Raw genomic sequence first — 16,494 nt, forward strand, 5'->3', positions numbered from 1 at the left:
GCAATGTAAAAAAGATTGAAAGTGTGGCAACATTCCCATCGTGACTTGTGTGTTGATTGCAGTTTGGTAATGCAGCGTTAACGTCTGCTGTCAGATCGGGTGGTGGATTATTTATTCATCAGACAAATTAGGACTGTATGAATTGAAAATTGTCTCAAATAGAGCGAGCCTTGCGTTTCTAAGAGGGGGGAAATGCTTACAAGCCGTGACTGGCAGCGGGCCATGTGGCTTTGGCTCAGAGATGTAATAATGACTGCAAAAGGAGGGGACTCTTCGGATAAATCACTCAGCCGTCCACAAAGACGTGATATGAATGGAAAATGCTAATGGGCTTCATAGTAGAGAATACGAGACACTTTTCTTTGTGCTTCTTTTTTTTCAGCCCCTGAGCTTCCAATAGTAGAGAGGAGAAACTGGCTCATCCACCAGCATTATATACATAAAGATTATGAAACCTGCAAGGTAAACGACCTTCATCAATGCAATTCTCCATAGGTGTGAAATAAATGAAATATGAATATGAAAAATGAGTTCCTACTCAAGACCTTATCCTAACATTACTGTTAAAATGCACTTCCAATAAAGTATTGGCAAAACCAGAGTCATTTTTGTGTTCAGCGGAATTGTTGGTATCCGCTGAAAGTAACTAAAAGTAACTTGTAATCTAATTTAAAATCAAGTAATAAAGTAACTAAGTTACTTTTTCAAGGTGACTGTGGCAACACTGGTGGTTAATTTCGCAAAACTGAATGGCTAGCCTGCTAGCTAGCGTCAGCTCAAAAGCACGCCATCTATTTCATGTCTGCGCCATTAATCCAAGCAACAGAAAGCTCGATTAACTCATTCACTCCCGGCCATTTTCACTGAAGCAACCCCCTTTGCTCCTGGCTGTTTGACTGGATTTTGACTGATTTTGCAAGGCCCACAGAATATTGTGTTCTATTGCTATAAAAACATAGAACATACCAAAAAAAGAATTATAGTCTCTTCTTTCATCAGGAGAAAAATGTATATTTGTATTTGTTTCCATTTTGCAGCAATTAACATTAGAATATAGCTAAGTTTCATCATTATTCACAAATCTGTTTTAAATTGTGGGGAAAACAACTTGTTTGCAACATGGCCCTGTTTGCAACTCTTATACTCTGATGCCACCTACTGGCCCTTTTTGTAACAACTTCCATTGCTTTAAGCCACCTCTTCATGGCAGAAGCTGTATCAAAGCCTTCTGTTTGCTCGAGCATAAAAAACATATACATTTGTTTTTGGGATTGCAGGACAAAGTATTACAAAACATATTTATACGTTTTTGGATTTAAATGAGTTAATTGGCCACTCTCTCAATCATCATGTTAAAACGTCCATGTCAATTGTCAAACCTGTAGCACAGTGCTAGTCAAACCTGAAAAGTTGACCCTTTTACTCCCGCTTCTCAATTCTGTGCATATAGGTTATCATCAAGGAGCAGTTGCAGGAGACTAATGGAATGTGTGAATATGCCATATATGTGCAAGGTAAGCTGGTGCGCGCATGCACATGAACAGGAATATCTGTAGAATGGGATCCCTTGAGATGTGCTGACACGCGACTCTATGGACCGCTTACTGTTCCTTAGATGTTTCATGTAGTTTTCTTTTTGTGTGTGTGTGCAATATAAGCTCTTTCTTCTTTTTTTTTAATTATTGTGCCGCAGCACTAATCTTGCGCTTGGAGGGCAAGATTCAACAATCCCTGGAGCTGTTTCAGAGCTGTGCCATCCTTAATGCCAGCAGCGCTGACAATCTGAAGCAAGTAGCCAGATCGCTGTGAGTTAGCTTCAGCCTGGCCCAACATCATGAAGAATTGTACTAATGCTCTCAGCATTACTAATTCTTTCGGGGAAGATTAGAAGCCCAAGTGTGACTACTACTGTGACTGCTGTAGGCCGTGTACAATATCTGTTGAGCATTTTAAGACGGTGCCGTTCTCATCTGGATTGTGGTTGTCTTCTTGTAGGTTTTTACTGGGAAAGCACAAAGCAGCCATTGAATTCTATCGTGAAGCTGCAAGGCTCAACGAAAAAGACTGGGTAAAAGAAAGCAAGCACTCTTATGAATTAACAGTATAAAGTTGGGTGAAGTCAACATTTCATGGCAACAAACCAATTGAATTTGAAGTTGGGGAATTCTACAAAAGATTTTAAGTTTTGCTGATGTGAACATTTGCTTTCTAGTAATTCACAACAACAAAATGAGTTTACAGAACTGTTGTCGATTCCCCCACCCCACTTAATGATAGAAGTAAAATCATCACAGCAAATTGTTTTGCAACATTGATGCAATAAATTTCCATTTTTATTTTAACTCATCACTGCCATTGACGGCTATAGACTTTAAAAAAATAATTTTAACTATTTCTAGTTTAACATTTTTTCCCACTTTTGTTAACAAAAGTATGAAACCCTAGAAACAATTTTTTGTATTAGAACAGATATAAAATTTGTGATTAATTGTGTGTTAACTAGTGAAGTCATGCGATTAATTATGTTTAAAAATTGTAATCACCCGACACCCCTAATTTTACATAATTTTTTCTTTAAAAAAAATTATTTTTTAAAGAAAAGGTTATTAAAAATTAGGGCTATCAGGCGATTAAAATGTTTAAGCGTTATTAATCGCATGACTTCACTAGTTAACTTACAATTAATCACACATTTTTTATCTGTTCTAAATGTACAAAAAAACACTAGGTTTTCATACTCTTGTTAACAAAAATGGGGAAAAAAATAACTCATGAAAATAGTTCAAATGAGTTTTTGACTATTCTATAGCTGTCAATGGCAGTGAATGAGTTAATTTAGCCCCCCAACATTAGTCTTTAACAGCTTTAAAGTTTCTGATAGGGATGCGAGTTGGTTAATTTTTTTTCATCGTAATTAAGCACATGACTTCAATAGTTAACTCACGATTAATCCCAAATGTTTTATCTGTTCTAAATGTACAATAAAATATTTTTTTCCAAGTTTTCATACCCTTGTTACCATAAGTGTAAAACAAATTTAACTAATAGAAATATGGCTGCATCTTTTAATCATTGATACAGTAATTTCATAATTTATAAAATTGAGTTAAAATAGATGCACTGTACTGTAAAAATTTTTGTGTGATATTGATTTGTGTTGAGGCCATTTCTCTGCCACTAGATGGCATAATTGCATTTGTAAGATGATGGTGACAGCTCAGTGCATTTTTCTTTTCATATTAAGAACTATCTCATTTTTAACGTGAAGTAACTTGTTCAATTTTGCACATTTTTAAAATTGTAAAATACAACTTGACGCCAGCCTCCAAAAATATATGCATTATTATTAAATTAATTACTGCTAAATTTTGACGTGGACGTGTCTGCTGCGTTGCGACTGGAATTTCCCTAGTACAGGCTTTCCAAGTAAGAGGCGGTTATTAATTGTGTGGGGGGAAAAAAATGGGTGGAGTTAAAGGAACTTTAAATGAACTCAAAATTAACACTCATTTTGACACCCCTAGTTTCTATATTGGAAAGTCGAAATGTCCAAATTCACCCTCAGATTGAACCCTGTGTTAACAAAGAACACCTGCACATTTGTGCTTGGCAACTATTTCAAGCCATTTTACAATGATGTTTACCCTCAGTTTGCTGCAGCAGATCCACGGGCTTCATCGCATTGGGTTACTTAACCGCAGCCTTATGGCTCCTTGCTTGTAATAAAGCGAGATAATTTCATAACGCAGCACATGCAGCCCTGCAGGCGGCCGCGCTAGTCAAGTAGCTGCGCTCTTCCAAATATGTGCATAATTTCACTTCATGTGATGTGCTTTGTGCCATGGGGCAGAACATTTTCCTCTGCTTGCCAAAGTTTGAGGGAATCGGGCTCAGTCGTTTTGAAGGATGACTCCACTTGAGCAGCTATCCAACTGCGACCACCTACTTGAAATTCACTTGTAAATATCTAACCCTTCCTCACTTCAGGAGATCAGTCACAATCTGGGAGTGTGCCACTTCTTCATTAAAGACTTCACACATGTGAGTATGCCAACTGATCCAAGCGTTGTTTAGCAAATCTTAATTTGATACGCTATTTGGTCTTGTGTGTGTCAGGCTGAGGAGCAACTCAACATGGCTCTCCAGTTAAACAAACACGACAGCACTTTCATGATGCTCGGGAAAGTCCACTTACTGGCCGGCAAAACTGACAAAGCCATCGATGTGTACAAGAGGGCTGTCGAGTAAGTTGAGCTCAGACTGGACTGAAAACATACGATATACACTGAACATCAGTGACAATTTCCTCACCGAAAAATCTCCGTTATAGCCTATTTTTCGTCATGGAAAAAAAAAAATTCAGACGAAAAGGAAACGACAACTAAAATAGAAGCCATTCATTGAGACGATGGCGATGACTAAATCGACTGACAATTTTGTCATTGGCTAAAATAAAAACGAAAACAACACGTGACGAAAATTCACAAAAGCCAATCAGAAAAAGGAATGAAACGCTAGGGCTGTGCAATTAATCGAAATTCAAATACAATTTCAATTATTACAAAAATCGGCATATTCTTTAACAAAAACTAAACATTATTAACTCATTCACTGCCAAGAATTCATAAAAAAAAAAAAAGATTATTAAAATTAGGGGCGACAGGCGATATTTTTTTTATTGTAATTAATCGCATTACTTCACCAGTTAACTCACGATTAATCACAAATTCTATATCTGTTCCAAATGTCCAATCATTTTTTTTTAAGGTTTTCATACTCTTGTTAACAAAAGTCGGGAAAAAAAGTTAAACTAATAAAAATAGTTCAAATGAATTTTTGACGTTTATAGCGTCAATGGCAATGAATGAATAAAAAAAAGAAGAAAACATAAAAAATTTGGTGCGTCAGGCGATTAAAATTTGTAATCATAATTAATCGCATGACTTCACTAGTTAACTCACAATTAATCACACATTTTATATCTGTTCCAAATGTACAATAAAAAAAATCTAGGTTTTTCTACTCTTGTTAACAAAAGTGAAGAAAAAAAAGCTAAACTAATAGAAATAGTTCAAATGAATTTTTGACGTCTATAGCCGTCAATGGCAGTGAATGAGTTAATACTCATTTTGAGTTGTGTATATTTATATATTTGTACCTATTTAATTTTGAAGGGACTGCAACATGAAAAATCAACTTTTTTGAAGCTTTTAGCCATGTTAAAATGCTAATTCCTCACCAAAAACATGACCAAAGTTGTATTTTCCTCCACTCGCCACTGTATGAGAAATTCTAGGTCATTCTGCTCTCCAAGCACTAGCCCCTCCCAACCTGAGAAAACGAACTGTTAGCACAGTTTAACATCATTGCGTGCGGCCTCACCCCCGCCTCGCCTCCGCGGACTAAACGCACGCCCATTTTCTCTGAGACCTCCCTCCATGGGATAATGACAAAAGTAGCCTTTATCAATAAACATTCTGTCCAAATGAATTCAAAGCAATCAATTATTTTTCACATTTGCAATGCCAAAGTGCAATAAAATGACAATTGGCTGTCTTAAATTCCATTTGCCGACACTGGTGTAAACTACAAGTAAAACATTTGCGCTACAGAATTTCAATGAATGAATGAATGGATGATGTAGTGGATAGTGTGCTTGCCCCATAAGCAGTAGGGCGTGGATTCGTGACCCACTGTGGTGCTTTTTTTCCCCTCCTTCTTTCCTCTAACCCAGTGGTGTCCAAACTCGGTCCTCGGGGGCCGGTAGTCCTGCAGGTTTTGGAGGTTTCCCTGCTCCAACGCACCTGTTTCAATCAACAGGATTGTTATCAGGCTTAGTAGAGCTTGCTGATGAGCTTCAGCTGTGTTGGAGGAGAGAAATATCCAAAACCTGCGGGACTACCGGCCCCCGAGGACCGAGTTTGGACACCACTGCTCTAACCTCTCTGCTCTCCCTCCTCTCCCACGATTTCTTGCAGCAAGGACCTGTTTTGTTTCAAATGTTTATTAAAGAATTGATGGCTTGCGTGACCAAAATGGGCTTAAAACCTATCTGTATGTTTTGTGGGCGACGTCCTGAGAGTGGCGCGGCAGCCACAGGGGGAGGAGAGGCGGGGTTTTACTGAACCGAGCGTTTGACTTCCGGGTAAGAAAAATAGCCACCGAAATAACTCATATTTCATAAGAAATTACATCGCAATTGTGTCAAAGATAAGATTTCCTCATTATATGTCTATAATTAACTGTGGAAGGGCTTCAAATATTATAATTAATCCCTTTAAAATGACTAATTTAATCAATCTCGTTTGCTTCAAAAGGTACTTGACTATTTAGTGTTTCAAAAAAGTTTATTTATCTTAATATTTTTTTACATGTTTAAACATTTTCCTGTTTTGTACCAAGAAACTAATAATTGCCCTAATCGTGATTGCAGTTATTACCAAATTAATCGTGATGACTATTTTCTTCAAAATCGAGCCTTATGAAACGCGGGTGGGAGGAAAAAGGACCGCTCAGAAACTTTTTACTGCACATTATTTAATGTTCAAACATGTTTACATTCATTGCACAGCTGTAAAATTAATCTCAGGCAATTGTGCACTCTCTCTTTTTTTTAATGTGAAAACTAAGTTTTAAGACGACATATTTTGTCAATTTAGTCGACTAAAATTGGATTAAAACTAAAATATTGACTAAATGACTAAATCAGCGGTGCTCAAGTTTGGTCCTCGAGAGCCCCTATCCAGCCTGTTTTCCATGTCTCCCTCCTTCAGCGCAGCTGAATCTAATGATCAGCTTATCAGCAAGCTTTGCAGAACCCTGATAACGATCCTGATCATGAATCAGGTGTGTTAGTGGAGAGAAACATGGAAAACAGGCTGGATAGGGACTCTCGAGGACCAAACTTGGGCACCCCTGGACTGAATTATAAATATAACTTTATTTAAATTTAGTCAAAAGATGAACTAAAACTAAATAAAAAATGATTGTCAAAATGAACACAGCTTAACATCACATTCAAATAGAGTGACAAGCACAATCTAGATTGAAGAAAAAGGTTCACAATTGTAAGGTGAGGGTAATGTAACACAATAGGAGGTGTGCTGCTTTCTAGCCTGGGGCCAGCGTGAGTGCTAAATAAATGGATATCCGCACCATCATCCGCATTTGTAGTGCGTTGTTCCTCACTCCTGCCTAAAGTTTAATGTTTAAATTTCAGCATTTTTGCATAATCACCAAACAGATGCAGGTACAAGATGTTAGGGATCTGCTTTTATTGCCACTTGTCATTCCAAATCCACGTACCTATACAGTGTAGTGTTTCCGCGCATTTTCATGATTTGCTACTCATTAATCCATCTGTTTTATTAATCATAGAGAAACTCAAATATTTACTATTTGTGGGATCTGCCCAAGCCCCATCTAATAAATATATATCTCATTTCTGCGTAAGACGGATTTCACCGTTGAAGTTGAAATTTATATCAAAATGCTTTGTATGAAAAACCAAAATACATAAAAATAAATAAATAAATAACATGCTGTACTTACCATTTCTCCTTAGAGGTGGAATAAAAAGCCAAAGATCTTCCCGGTGCACAAACACAGGCAAGGGCTAGCACTAGCTAAGCAGAAACACTGGGGACAAAATGGCGGAATAAGCGGGGCCGTCGTGAAGTCAAAACGTCGTAGGTGGAGTGCGTCGTAAGGACGTCGAGGACTCCCCGTATTGCTTTGGTGCCATTTTGTGGCATCTTGAGGAAAGGATCTTTATTTCAACTCAATGGGACTAAAAGTAGTGCTTTGCACGATGTGCCACTGCTGGGCCAAGAATGCAGGACATGTAGGACATATGCAGTGGGGTGAGAGTTGTGGCTAAAGTAAAGGGCAGTGATAGAGAGGAATACATGGGATAGAGGATCAATTATTATGGTCAATTATTTGCAGAGGTTTTGCTATTCCTGTCAGGGCTCGAGTATCCGTTCTTATGAACAACATTTCAAGCAGGCTTTTGAATGTAAATGCTTCCTGTGCAAATGTTTTGTCATCAAGTTTTCATTGTGACATTTTCACCTGCGGGGCCTTTTCCCTTCTGTATTGATTTGCTTCATTTCCATCTCTACTCATATGTTGAATATTTCTACATCAGGCTTTGGTGTAAATAAGGGAATGATATCGGTGTCATGGCGCTCATTATGCTTGCCGGCAGTAAATGAATTAATCAAGTGCTGCAGCGCTGTTGTTGCTTAAGTGAGACGTACCACCAGTTTAATTTCAATAATGATGCGGGCCCCCTTGTTAACGTTTCTTCTTCAATTAATATGCCACCATTGCACTACGTCCTGATTGGGTAATCAACACAATCTTTGAATATTAACTATGCTTGTTGGAAGATTAAGCTGCGTCGTTAGAAAAAATGACAGACGTTGGTGATGTGACATTTGTTTCTTCTGACGTCGTCTCATTCGCCTTTTCAGATTCTCTCCAGAGAACACGGAACTGCTGACAACTCTCGGGCTGCTCTTTCTCTCAGTAGGTCAAACCATATCTTACCATATCAGGGTTTGAGTGGGTCATTAAAAGTCATTAAATGGATCTTGCTCAAATAAAGGCCTTAAATGATGATGTCTAGAGGCATTAAAAATGTAAATACAACTGATTTAAGGCGTTGTTGCATGCTTTATTTCACATACAATGCTCAGTGGCCTTGTGGTAGAGTGTCCGCCCTGAGACTGGGAGGTCGTGGGTTTAATCCCCGGCTGGGTCATACCAAAGACTCCTTGCTTGACACTCAGCATTAAGGGTTGGAATTGTGGGGTTCGACCACCAAATGATTCCCGAGCGCGGCCCCTGCTGCTGCTCACCGCTCCCCCAGGGGATGGGTCAAATGCGGAGAATGAATTTTGCCCCACTTAGTTGGGTGTGACAATCAGTGGTACTTGAACAATTTTGCAATAATCTGATAAAAACATTTTTTTTTAAAAGTATTTCTGGGTACTGGTTGTAATTTACAATGAACAAAATGGCTTGAGTTGCTTCATGTTTCAATTACTATTTGCTCTGAATTTGAAAAGAAAAATGTAGTATTCCTGTTAACAATGTCCAAGATGAAACACTAATGCCGCCTAGTAACAGAAAATTACCACACTTACTATAAAATGACTGTATCAATGAACTAAAATATGCAACCATATTTGTCCACTTTAATGTTAATTGATGAGGATGAAAGCCAACAAAAAAATTTTGTGTTATATATAGCATGCAATTAATATGGAAATCATGCAATTATGATTAAAATTTATTATCAAGTGACAGCCCTAGTATAATCAATATATGCTGGTTTGCATATATGTATGTATGTATGTGTGTGTGTATATATATGCAGTATGAACTCATTCACTCCCAGCCATGCTATTGAAATATGGAACCTACCAAAAGAAAGATTAGAGTCTCTTCTGTCATCAGGGAAGAAAAAGTATATTTGTGTCTGTTTCTGTTTTGCAGCAATTAGCATTATAATATATATATATATATATATATATATATATATATATATATATATATATATATATATATATAATAATTTTTCACAAACTTTTTGAAAACACTGGCAAAAAGATCTTGTTGCAACATGGCCCTGGTTGATCTCTTATACTCTGCTGCCACCTGCTATCCGTTCTTTGTAATAACTACCATTGCTTTAAGCCACCTCTTCATGGCAGAAGCTGTATTAAAGTAATAAAAGCGTATTTATAAGTTTTTGGGTTTGAATGAGTTAAATTAGTTTTAAATTGCATTAAAATCTGCATTAAAAAGTTAGTACATAGGGAAAAATTGTATTTTAGTACGAGTAAAATTGTTTGTGTTCATTTTTTATTTATTTTTTTACAGCTTGGCAAATACCAAAAAGCTTTTGAACACCTTGGAAATGCCCTCACATTCGACCCCAACAATTATAAGGTACGCATGCGCCATGCGCTGTCGTCTTTTGTTTTCTTTGTTTTGATCAGCCTTCGCGATCACATTGACTCCTCCCAAACGAAAGGAAAAGGTCATCGCTTGTCAGGCGGTCGGCCCCATCGTTCATCCTGTTTGAAAGGTCTTCCGCTAATACCTGGCTAATGATGCCTTTGATTTGCAGGCCATTCTGGCCGCAGGCAGCATGATGCAGACCCACGGGGACTTTGATGTGGCCATGAGCAAGTACCGGGTGGCGGCATGTGCTGTGCCTGAAAGCCCCCCGCTCTGGAACAACATCGGCATGTGCTTCTTTGGAAAAAAAAAATATGTGGCGGTAAGTCGTCATCTTCCTGGATTACACTCTCCTGCTAAAAAGTAAGCCACAACAACAACAACAAAAGAGTGGTTTATTTGCATAATGTTTTGGTGCTTAAAAGTGGGACATGAGTTTTTTCACAGACTGCGAATAACCAGCTTGCTATTCTTACCTTTTCAACCTTTAGTCTTTGAAATGATAGTAGTGCAGCACACGTGTAGACGAAACATATTATGCTTAGGATGTCTTATTCAATATGTTGATAAAATATATGCCAGTCTGTCAGCGCCACTACTTTTAAAATAAGTCAATCCCTGGTGGGGATCCATGCAACAATCAAAACACGTCACTCAACTCGGGCTTTTTGAGTTAAACTCAAATTCAAAGCTCACCGCAACAGACACTGCAGCGTTTATTACATATTCATCTTCATGTGTTTTATGTGGATACGAGCTTTACTCTTTCAGGCTGTAACTATAAATAGACTCATAACTTTGAAAGTAGGATCTCCAGACACCACACTTTTCACTCGCAAAAAACATTACATACTTTGAGTGTGATTCGTGTGAGTGGTTCAGTAGATTGAATTTGGCAATTGTCACTAGTTGCGCCTGTGGGAATGAGCTTTGAAAATCTTCCGGTATAATGTTGCTGCAACTGGTGCCCCAAGATCACCGGGGGCCACATCTGGCCCACCATGTCATTTTATGTGGCCCGCCAAGGCAATTCGCGGGTCAACTTCATGTTTCTTGCTAAAATACCACAATTTCAAATTCTATTCTTTCTTAGTAACATTGAGACATTGCAAGCATTTTTATTACGGATAGCTGAACGTCTGATTTCAAAAGTTAGTTATCACATGATAGTGCACTTTTTGTATATGTGTTAATATTCGGCGATCATGCATTTGCATATGCGCTCACAGTCATAATAGTCCTCCGAGGGAAGCCATTACTACGATGTTGCCCACAACAAAAATGAGTTTGACTCACCTGCACTAAAGGCCTTAATACAGTAATTGCAAAAAGTTACTACATTTGGGTGAGGAATGCATAGAAATAAAAATAAACCTAAATAAAAGACCAACTACAACATTATGACCACTTATAATGATGACATCTTCAACATTCTGCCATTACAAACATAATGCTCATTTTTGATTGACACACGTCAGGTATTCATCTAATGATATGGATTTTTTAGGCCAATTTTTCACAGAAAAAAATAAAAATTACAGATTAATTCAACCAAAACGCATAAATATTGCATAAAATATTTTAATAAAGAAAATAGATAATGCATAAAATATTTTAATGAAGAAAATAGATAATGCATAAAATATTTTAATTTAAAAAATAGATCATGCATAAAATATTTAATGAAGAAAATAGATAATGCATAAAATATTTTAATGAAGAAAATAGACTATGCATAAAATATTTTTAATTTGAACAAAATAGATAATGCATAAAATATTTTAATTACAAAAATGATAATGCATAAAATAGCCCCAAAATGCATTATGTGAATTTTCACTATTTGTGGGCCGGCCTGGTCCCTATTCCCTGCAAATACCTGGGGTCAGCTAAAAATTTTATTATTTAAAAAAAATAATTAACAGTTCCCAGAATGCAGTGCTACACAATGCATTTAATTAATGAAACTATAAGAACATTAATAGTTCTCATGTGTGTGTTTGTGTTACCAGTAGAATGTATGTCACATTACCACATTTATGTTTGATGTCTGTTGCTTTGTTTTATTATGTACTATTTTTTGTAAACAAACTGTGACTTTAGGTTGTGTGTAAAATAGTAGCATATCGGTCAATTCCTTGCACAACTTGCATTGCTTGTAAAAATTCTGATTTGCTTTATTTTGAATGGCAGGTCCATACAATGAACTTATGCCCCCCCAACACCCCAACCTACCACTTCCCCTCCCCACACACGCCTCTCATTACAGTGTGGCTCACACACTGTCCATTTCTTTTTCTTTTCTTGTAATCTTCAACATTGACAGACAGACTTTTCTGGTGCATTAAGATTCTGCTGAGTGTCACTATTTTTTTTTTAAAATTAGATAGAATATATTTTTGAATTACTTGCCAACAGCCGACTTCTGACATCTCTTTTTCTCATCCTTGCTTTCCCAGGCCATCAGTTGCCTGAAGCGTGCTCACTACTTGTCTCCTTTTGACTGGAAAGTGTTGTACAACCTGGGGCTGGTGCACCTGACCATGCAGCAGTACGCTTCTGCTTTCCACTTCCTCAGCGCCGCCATCAACCTCAGCCCGCGACTGGGCGAGCTCTACATGCTGCTGGCAGGTAACAGCACTGACGACAAAACATGAAAAAATCGAGAGATAGACCGATATGCTTTTTTCAGGGCCGATATCGATTATCGATAGTCAGGGAGGCCGATAACCGATATTTGAAGCTGATATACATTTGCAGAAAAAAAAAAGTTTGTGTCAAAATTTTTCATAATAAAATAATAATAAAAACTCCAGCACTTGACTGCTTAAATGCTTTCAAGGACATGTTTATTAAACAGTGTTTGTGATTTGCCCAGCTTTTGCAACAAATATAATGTGGCTTCCGCACACTAACTCCCAAATAGCTGCTACTTTGCGGGCTAACTGTTAGCTCGCAGGCTAACCATTCACCCACACGCTAACCCCGGGATAACTCCCAAATAGCCGCTAAAAAAACGGCTATTAGGTTAGCCCAAAAGCTAACCTAATAGCCGTTAATTTGCGAGCTAGCCGTTAGCTTGCGGGCTAATAGCCGCAAATTCGTGAGCTAACAGTTAGTTCGCAGGCTAACCATTCACCCATACGCTAACTCCCAAATAGCTGCTAATTCGAGAGCTATTGGCTCGCAGGCTAACCGTTCACCCACACGCTAACCCCGGGACAACTCCCAAATAGCCGCTAAAAAATGGCTATTAGGTTTGCCCGCGAGCTAACCTAATAGCCATTTATAGTGAGCGCGCTAACCTAATAGCCCATAACGCCAGCACTTGACTGCTTAAATGCCTTCAAGGACATGTTTATTAAACAGCTTTTGTGATTTGCAACATGTTAAAGGTTTTTTGTTTGCCATCAGCTTTTGCACCAACTGTAATGTGGCTTCCGCACACTAACTCCCAAATAGCTGCTAATAGCGAGCTAACCGTTAGCGAGTCAACAGCCGCTGACTCAGAGCAGACGGATGAGAAAAGCGCCCGTCAAAGCAACAATAAAAGTTTTTAATATATCGGCCATCAAAACAAAAAAATTTAATGCTGAATTTCGGCGCCGATTATCGACCGGGCCGATTATCGGTCTATCCCTAAAACAATCACACAGGTTCCTGTAAAGTGTGTACCTTTGATGACAGTGGCTTTGACCAACTTGGATGATGTGGAGAATGCCACCAGAGCGTACGAGCAAGCTGTGAATCTGGACCAGTAAGTCATCCTGTCGTCGCTCTTGCACGTCCAATTAATTCTGCAGCCTGAATCCTTTTGTTTCTGTTCTCTGCAGATCAAACCCACTGGTCAACCTGAACTTTGCAATCTTCCTCTACAATCACGCCGACAAGACGGGAGCGCTGAATCAGTACCAGGAAATGGAGAGAAAAGTCAACGTGCTGAGAGACAGCAGTAACAGCTTGGACTTTGACCCTGAGGTAGCCAAGCTGCTGATGCGGCTGCCTGTAAATGATGTTGAAGTGTCTCCCTCCTCGTCACAGCTCATCGAAATGGCTCAGAAGATGGGGTCAGCCCTGCTGGTGACGGAAAGCGTGGTGTGGGTCAAACCGCCCAGGAGCTCAAAGTCCAAAGCCAGCTCGGGAGCAGCCACTCCCAGCCCGGGTGCTCCACTTGGTACTAACCAAGCCCTGGGTCAGGCCATGTCGTCTGCTGCCAGCTACAACAAGAGTGACACACAACCAACGAGTACAGTTGACCTCTGTAAACTTTTTCTTGATGAGGCTAAAGTCATGTTGCCTTTTTCCCTCTAGCAACTGTCAATTGAATTCAATATGTCAAATATGCAAGTCTGCACATAAATAATTGTGAGCTTGCGCATTTTGGCCTCTTGGGGCAGTGTGGTGCCGTGCATCCATGGTTTACACACTTACAATGAGAACAGAAGAAAGTTGCGATTGAATGCTATTAAAACAACTCGTTTTTCCCAAATTAGGAAGAATTTATGCCTTTGAGTCGTGTTATCTTACCTGTGGGTATGCGTCTCCACAGCATTTGTGTGTGAATACTCGTTATTTGAAAGACTGTACCTCCAGAAGTTGATGCTAGCTTCCTGTTAGCATTTGAATAGGATCCTCCATTCACTTTACCATTAGCGCTAAGCTAGCGATCTTTTAAATATACAGTGGATGTAATTATTCTTGTCGTGTGCTTAGGTTTACAGTTAACTCCAACTAGGGGGTCATTAAACAATTTAAAGGACACTTGAAGGACGCTTAGGGACAGCAGAATTACATTGATTCGCTCCGGGCTTGCGACAAGCAACATGGTACATTCAGGGTACTTTCACAACGTAGGAAACCTGTAAACACACCACTGCACATTAATCGTTTTTCTTCGATTATTACGTTCTAAAAATCAAGAGAAGCCAAAACCACGATAATATTTCGATTAATCATCCAGCCCTAAACTGCACTTGATCTTACTTCGAGAAATGATGCGCTTATATGACTTTACTGTATCTGTCTTTCTCCAAAGGCCCCACCACATCACTTGACCCTGACCCAGATGTGGACAGTGTCCCCAGCCCGCCTACCGATCCTCCGGGGTCCCCAGAACTTGCCCAAGCCGAAGACTCCCGACCCAAAACCTCCAAGAGAAAATCAAAGGTAGAGGAATGAGTTCGTATGGAGAATCATGAGGGGTAGCTGCATAGTGTGAATGTTTTACTTGACACTCAAATAGGCTATGGTTTTCTTCCACACTCTCACTTGGTGGTCATAAAAAGATCCAAATACGAGCAATTGTTTGATCTTGTGTACAAAAAGTATACTTATTTGTACCTGAGACGATTGCATTTCCTACAGTAGGTTGACGGCACACATGCTGCTAAGAAAAATTTCAGTGCTGCAACAATCATTGTACTACAAAATTTGAATAGTTTGACAAATGGAAATGTTTTTGTCAGGTGTAAATAGAGATTTTTTTTATGTCATGAGTCAATATTAAATTCTAGAGTGATGAACTCATTTCTTACACATTGTGCTTATTTCTTCATTCATTCAATAGCTGGTGATGAGTTTGCGACCAATCGCACGCACTCCTTTATTTTCAACATATTGGGCCCCATTCTCTCAACGGGTGCATCTTCATTTTGGTGCCGGGGCAAGTCTCGTCTACTGTGTTTGGGACCGCCTTGCTGGGCGTTCTGGCAGATGCGGCTGCCGCGCCCCGGGCGCATCTCACAATTTGGGGACAAACTAGAATTTAGACTCGCAAAAAGCAGGTCTAGCTTGTGGCGTAATGAGATTTTGGTGGGTACAGGAAGTAAGATTCGACGCCTTGCGGATGTGTGTTGTGGATGTCATACTATTTCATTCAAAAATATGGCATTCCATCTGAATTATTATAGAAAACAATTCATTGAACAAATTATTGTCATTTTCATCTTAACTCATTCACTGCCATTGACGGCTATAGGCGTCAAAAATTCATTTGAACTATTTCTATTAGTTAATTTTTTTTCCCACTTTTGTTAACAAAAGTATGAAAACCTAGAACAAATTTAGAACAGATATTACGTTGGTGATTAATCGTGAGTTAACTATTGAAGTCATGCGATTAATTACAATAAAAAAAAAATTAATCGCAATTTAACTCTTTGACTGCCAGACGTTTTCAGAAACGGGATGTCGCCAGTGCCAGCCGATTTAAGCATTTTGACTGATCTTTCAAGGTCCACAGAAAATGTTGTGTTTGGACTATGGAAACACACATACTACTCATCTTTCATCAGAAAAAAAAGTTTGTTTCTACCTTATTCCGTTCTTCAGTAATCAACAATAGAAAATGGTTAGTTTCACCGAAATGCTCTGTTTTGAAACAAAAAGCGGAAAATTTCGCAAACTATTTACAAATGTGTGCAACTGTGGTACTATTTACAATTATGTGGATGTTTCAAATACAGTTTTTCTTTTTGTAACACTCCCCTGCGTGCAAGGAGAAGGAGCAGGATTTGCACAACA

At 38.7% G+C, this 16,494-nt stretch overlaps 1 protein-coding gene across 2 annotated transcripts in view; it reads left to right on the forward strand.

The window, feature by feature from the left end:
• Positions 1–15,498, forward strand: part of bbs4 (Bardet-Biedl syndrome 4) — a 20,278-nt gene extending 4,780 nt beyond the window's left edge. The window contains exons 3-16 of one of the 2 annotated variants that reach the window (XM_077564576.1): positions 383–462; positions 1,451–1,514; positions 1,694–1,805; positions 1,996–2,068; positions 3,988–4,041; positions 4,117–4,244; positions 8,478–8,532; positions 9,892–9,960; positions 10,142–10,294; positions 12,432–12,603; positions 13,660–13,729; positions 13,806–13,950; positions 14,014–14,233; positions 15,008–15,498. In XM_077564576.1, the coding sequence (XP_077420702.1) occupies positions 383–462; positions 1,451–1,514; positions 1,694–1,805; positions 1,996–2,068; positions 3,988–4,041; positions 4,117–4,244; positions 8,478–8,532; positions 9,892–9,960; positions 10,142–10,294; positions 12,432–12,603; positions 13,660–13,729; positions 13,806–13,950; positions 14,014–14,233; positions 15,008–15,150 (1,538 nt within the window). In that variant the 3' untranslated portion in view covers positions 15,151–15,498. The remainder of the gene's footprint in view (positions 1–382; positions 463–1,450; positions 1,515–1,693; positions 1,806–1,995; positions 2,069–3,987; positions 4,042–4,116; positions 4,245–8,477; positions 8,533–9,891; positions 9,961–10,141; positions 10,295–12,431; positions 12,604–13,659; positions 13,730–13,805; positions 13,951–14,013; positions 14,234–15,007) is intronic. The other variant, XM_077564577.1, reaches the window with a different exon arrangement.
• Positions 15,499–16,494: the final 996 nt, after the last annotated feature.

This window comes from Vanacampus margaritifer, chromosome 4 (assembly GCF_051991255.1).
Source record: "Vanacampus margaritifer isolate UIUO_Vmar chromosome 4, RoL_Vmar_1.0, whole genome shotgun sequence".
NCBI lineage: Eukaryota > Metazoa > Chordata > Actinopteri > Syngnathiformes > Syngnathidae > Vanacampus > Vanacampus margaritifer.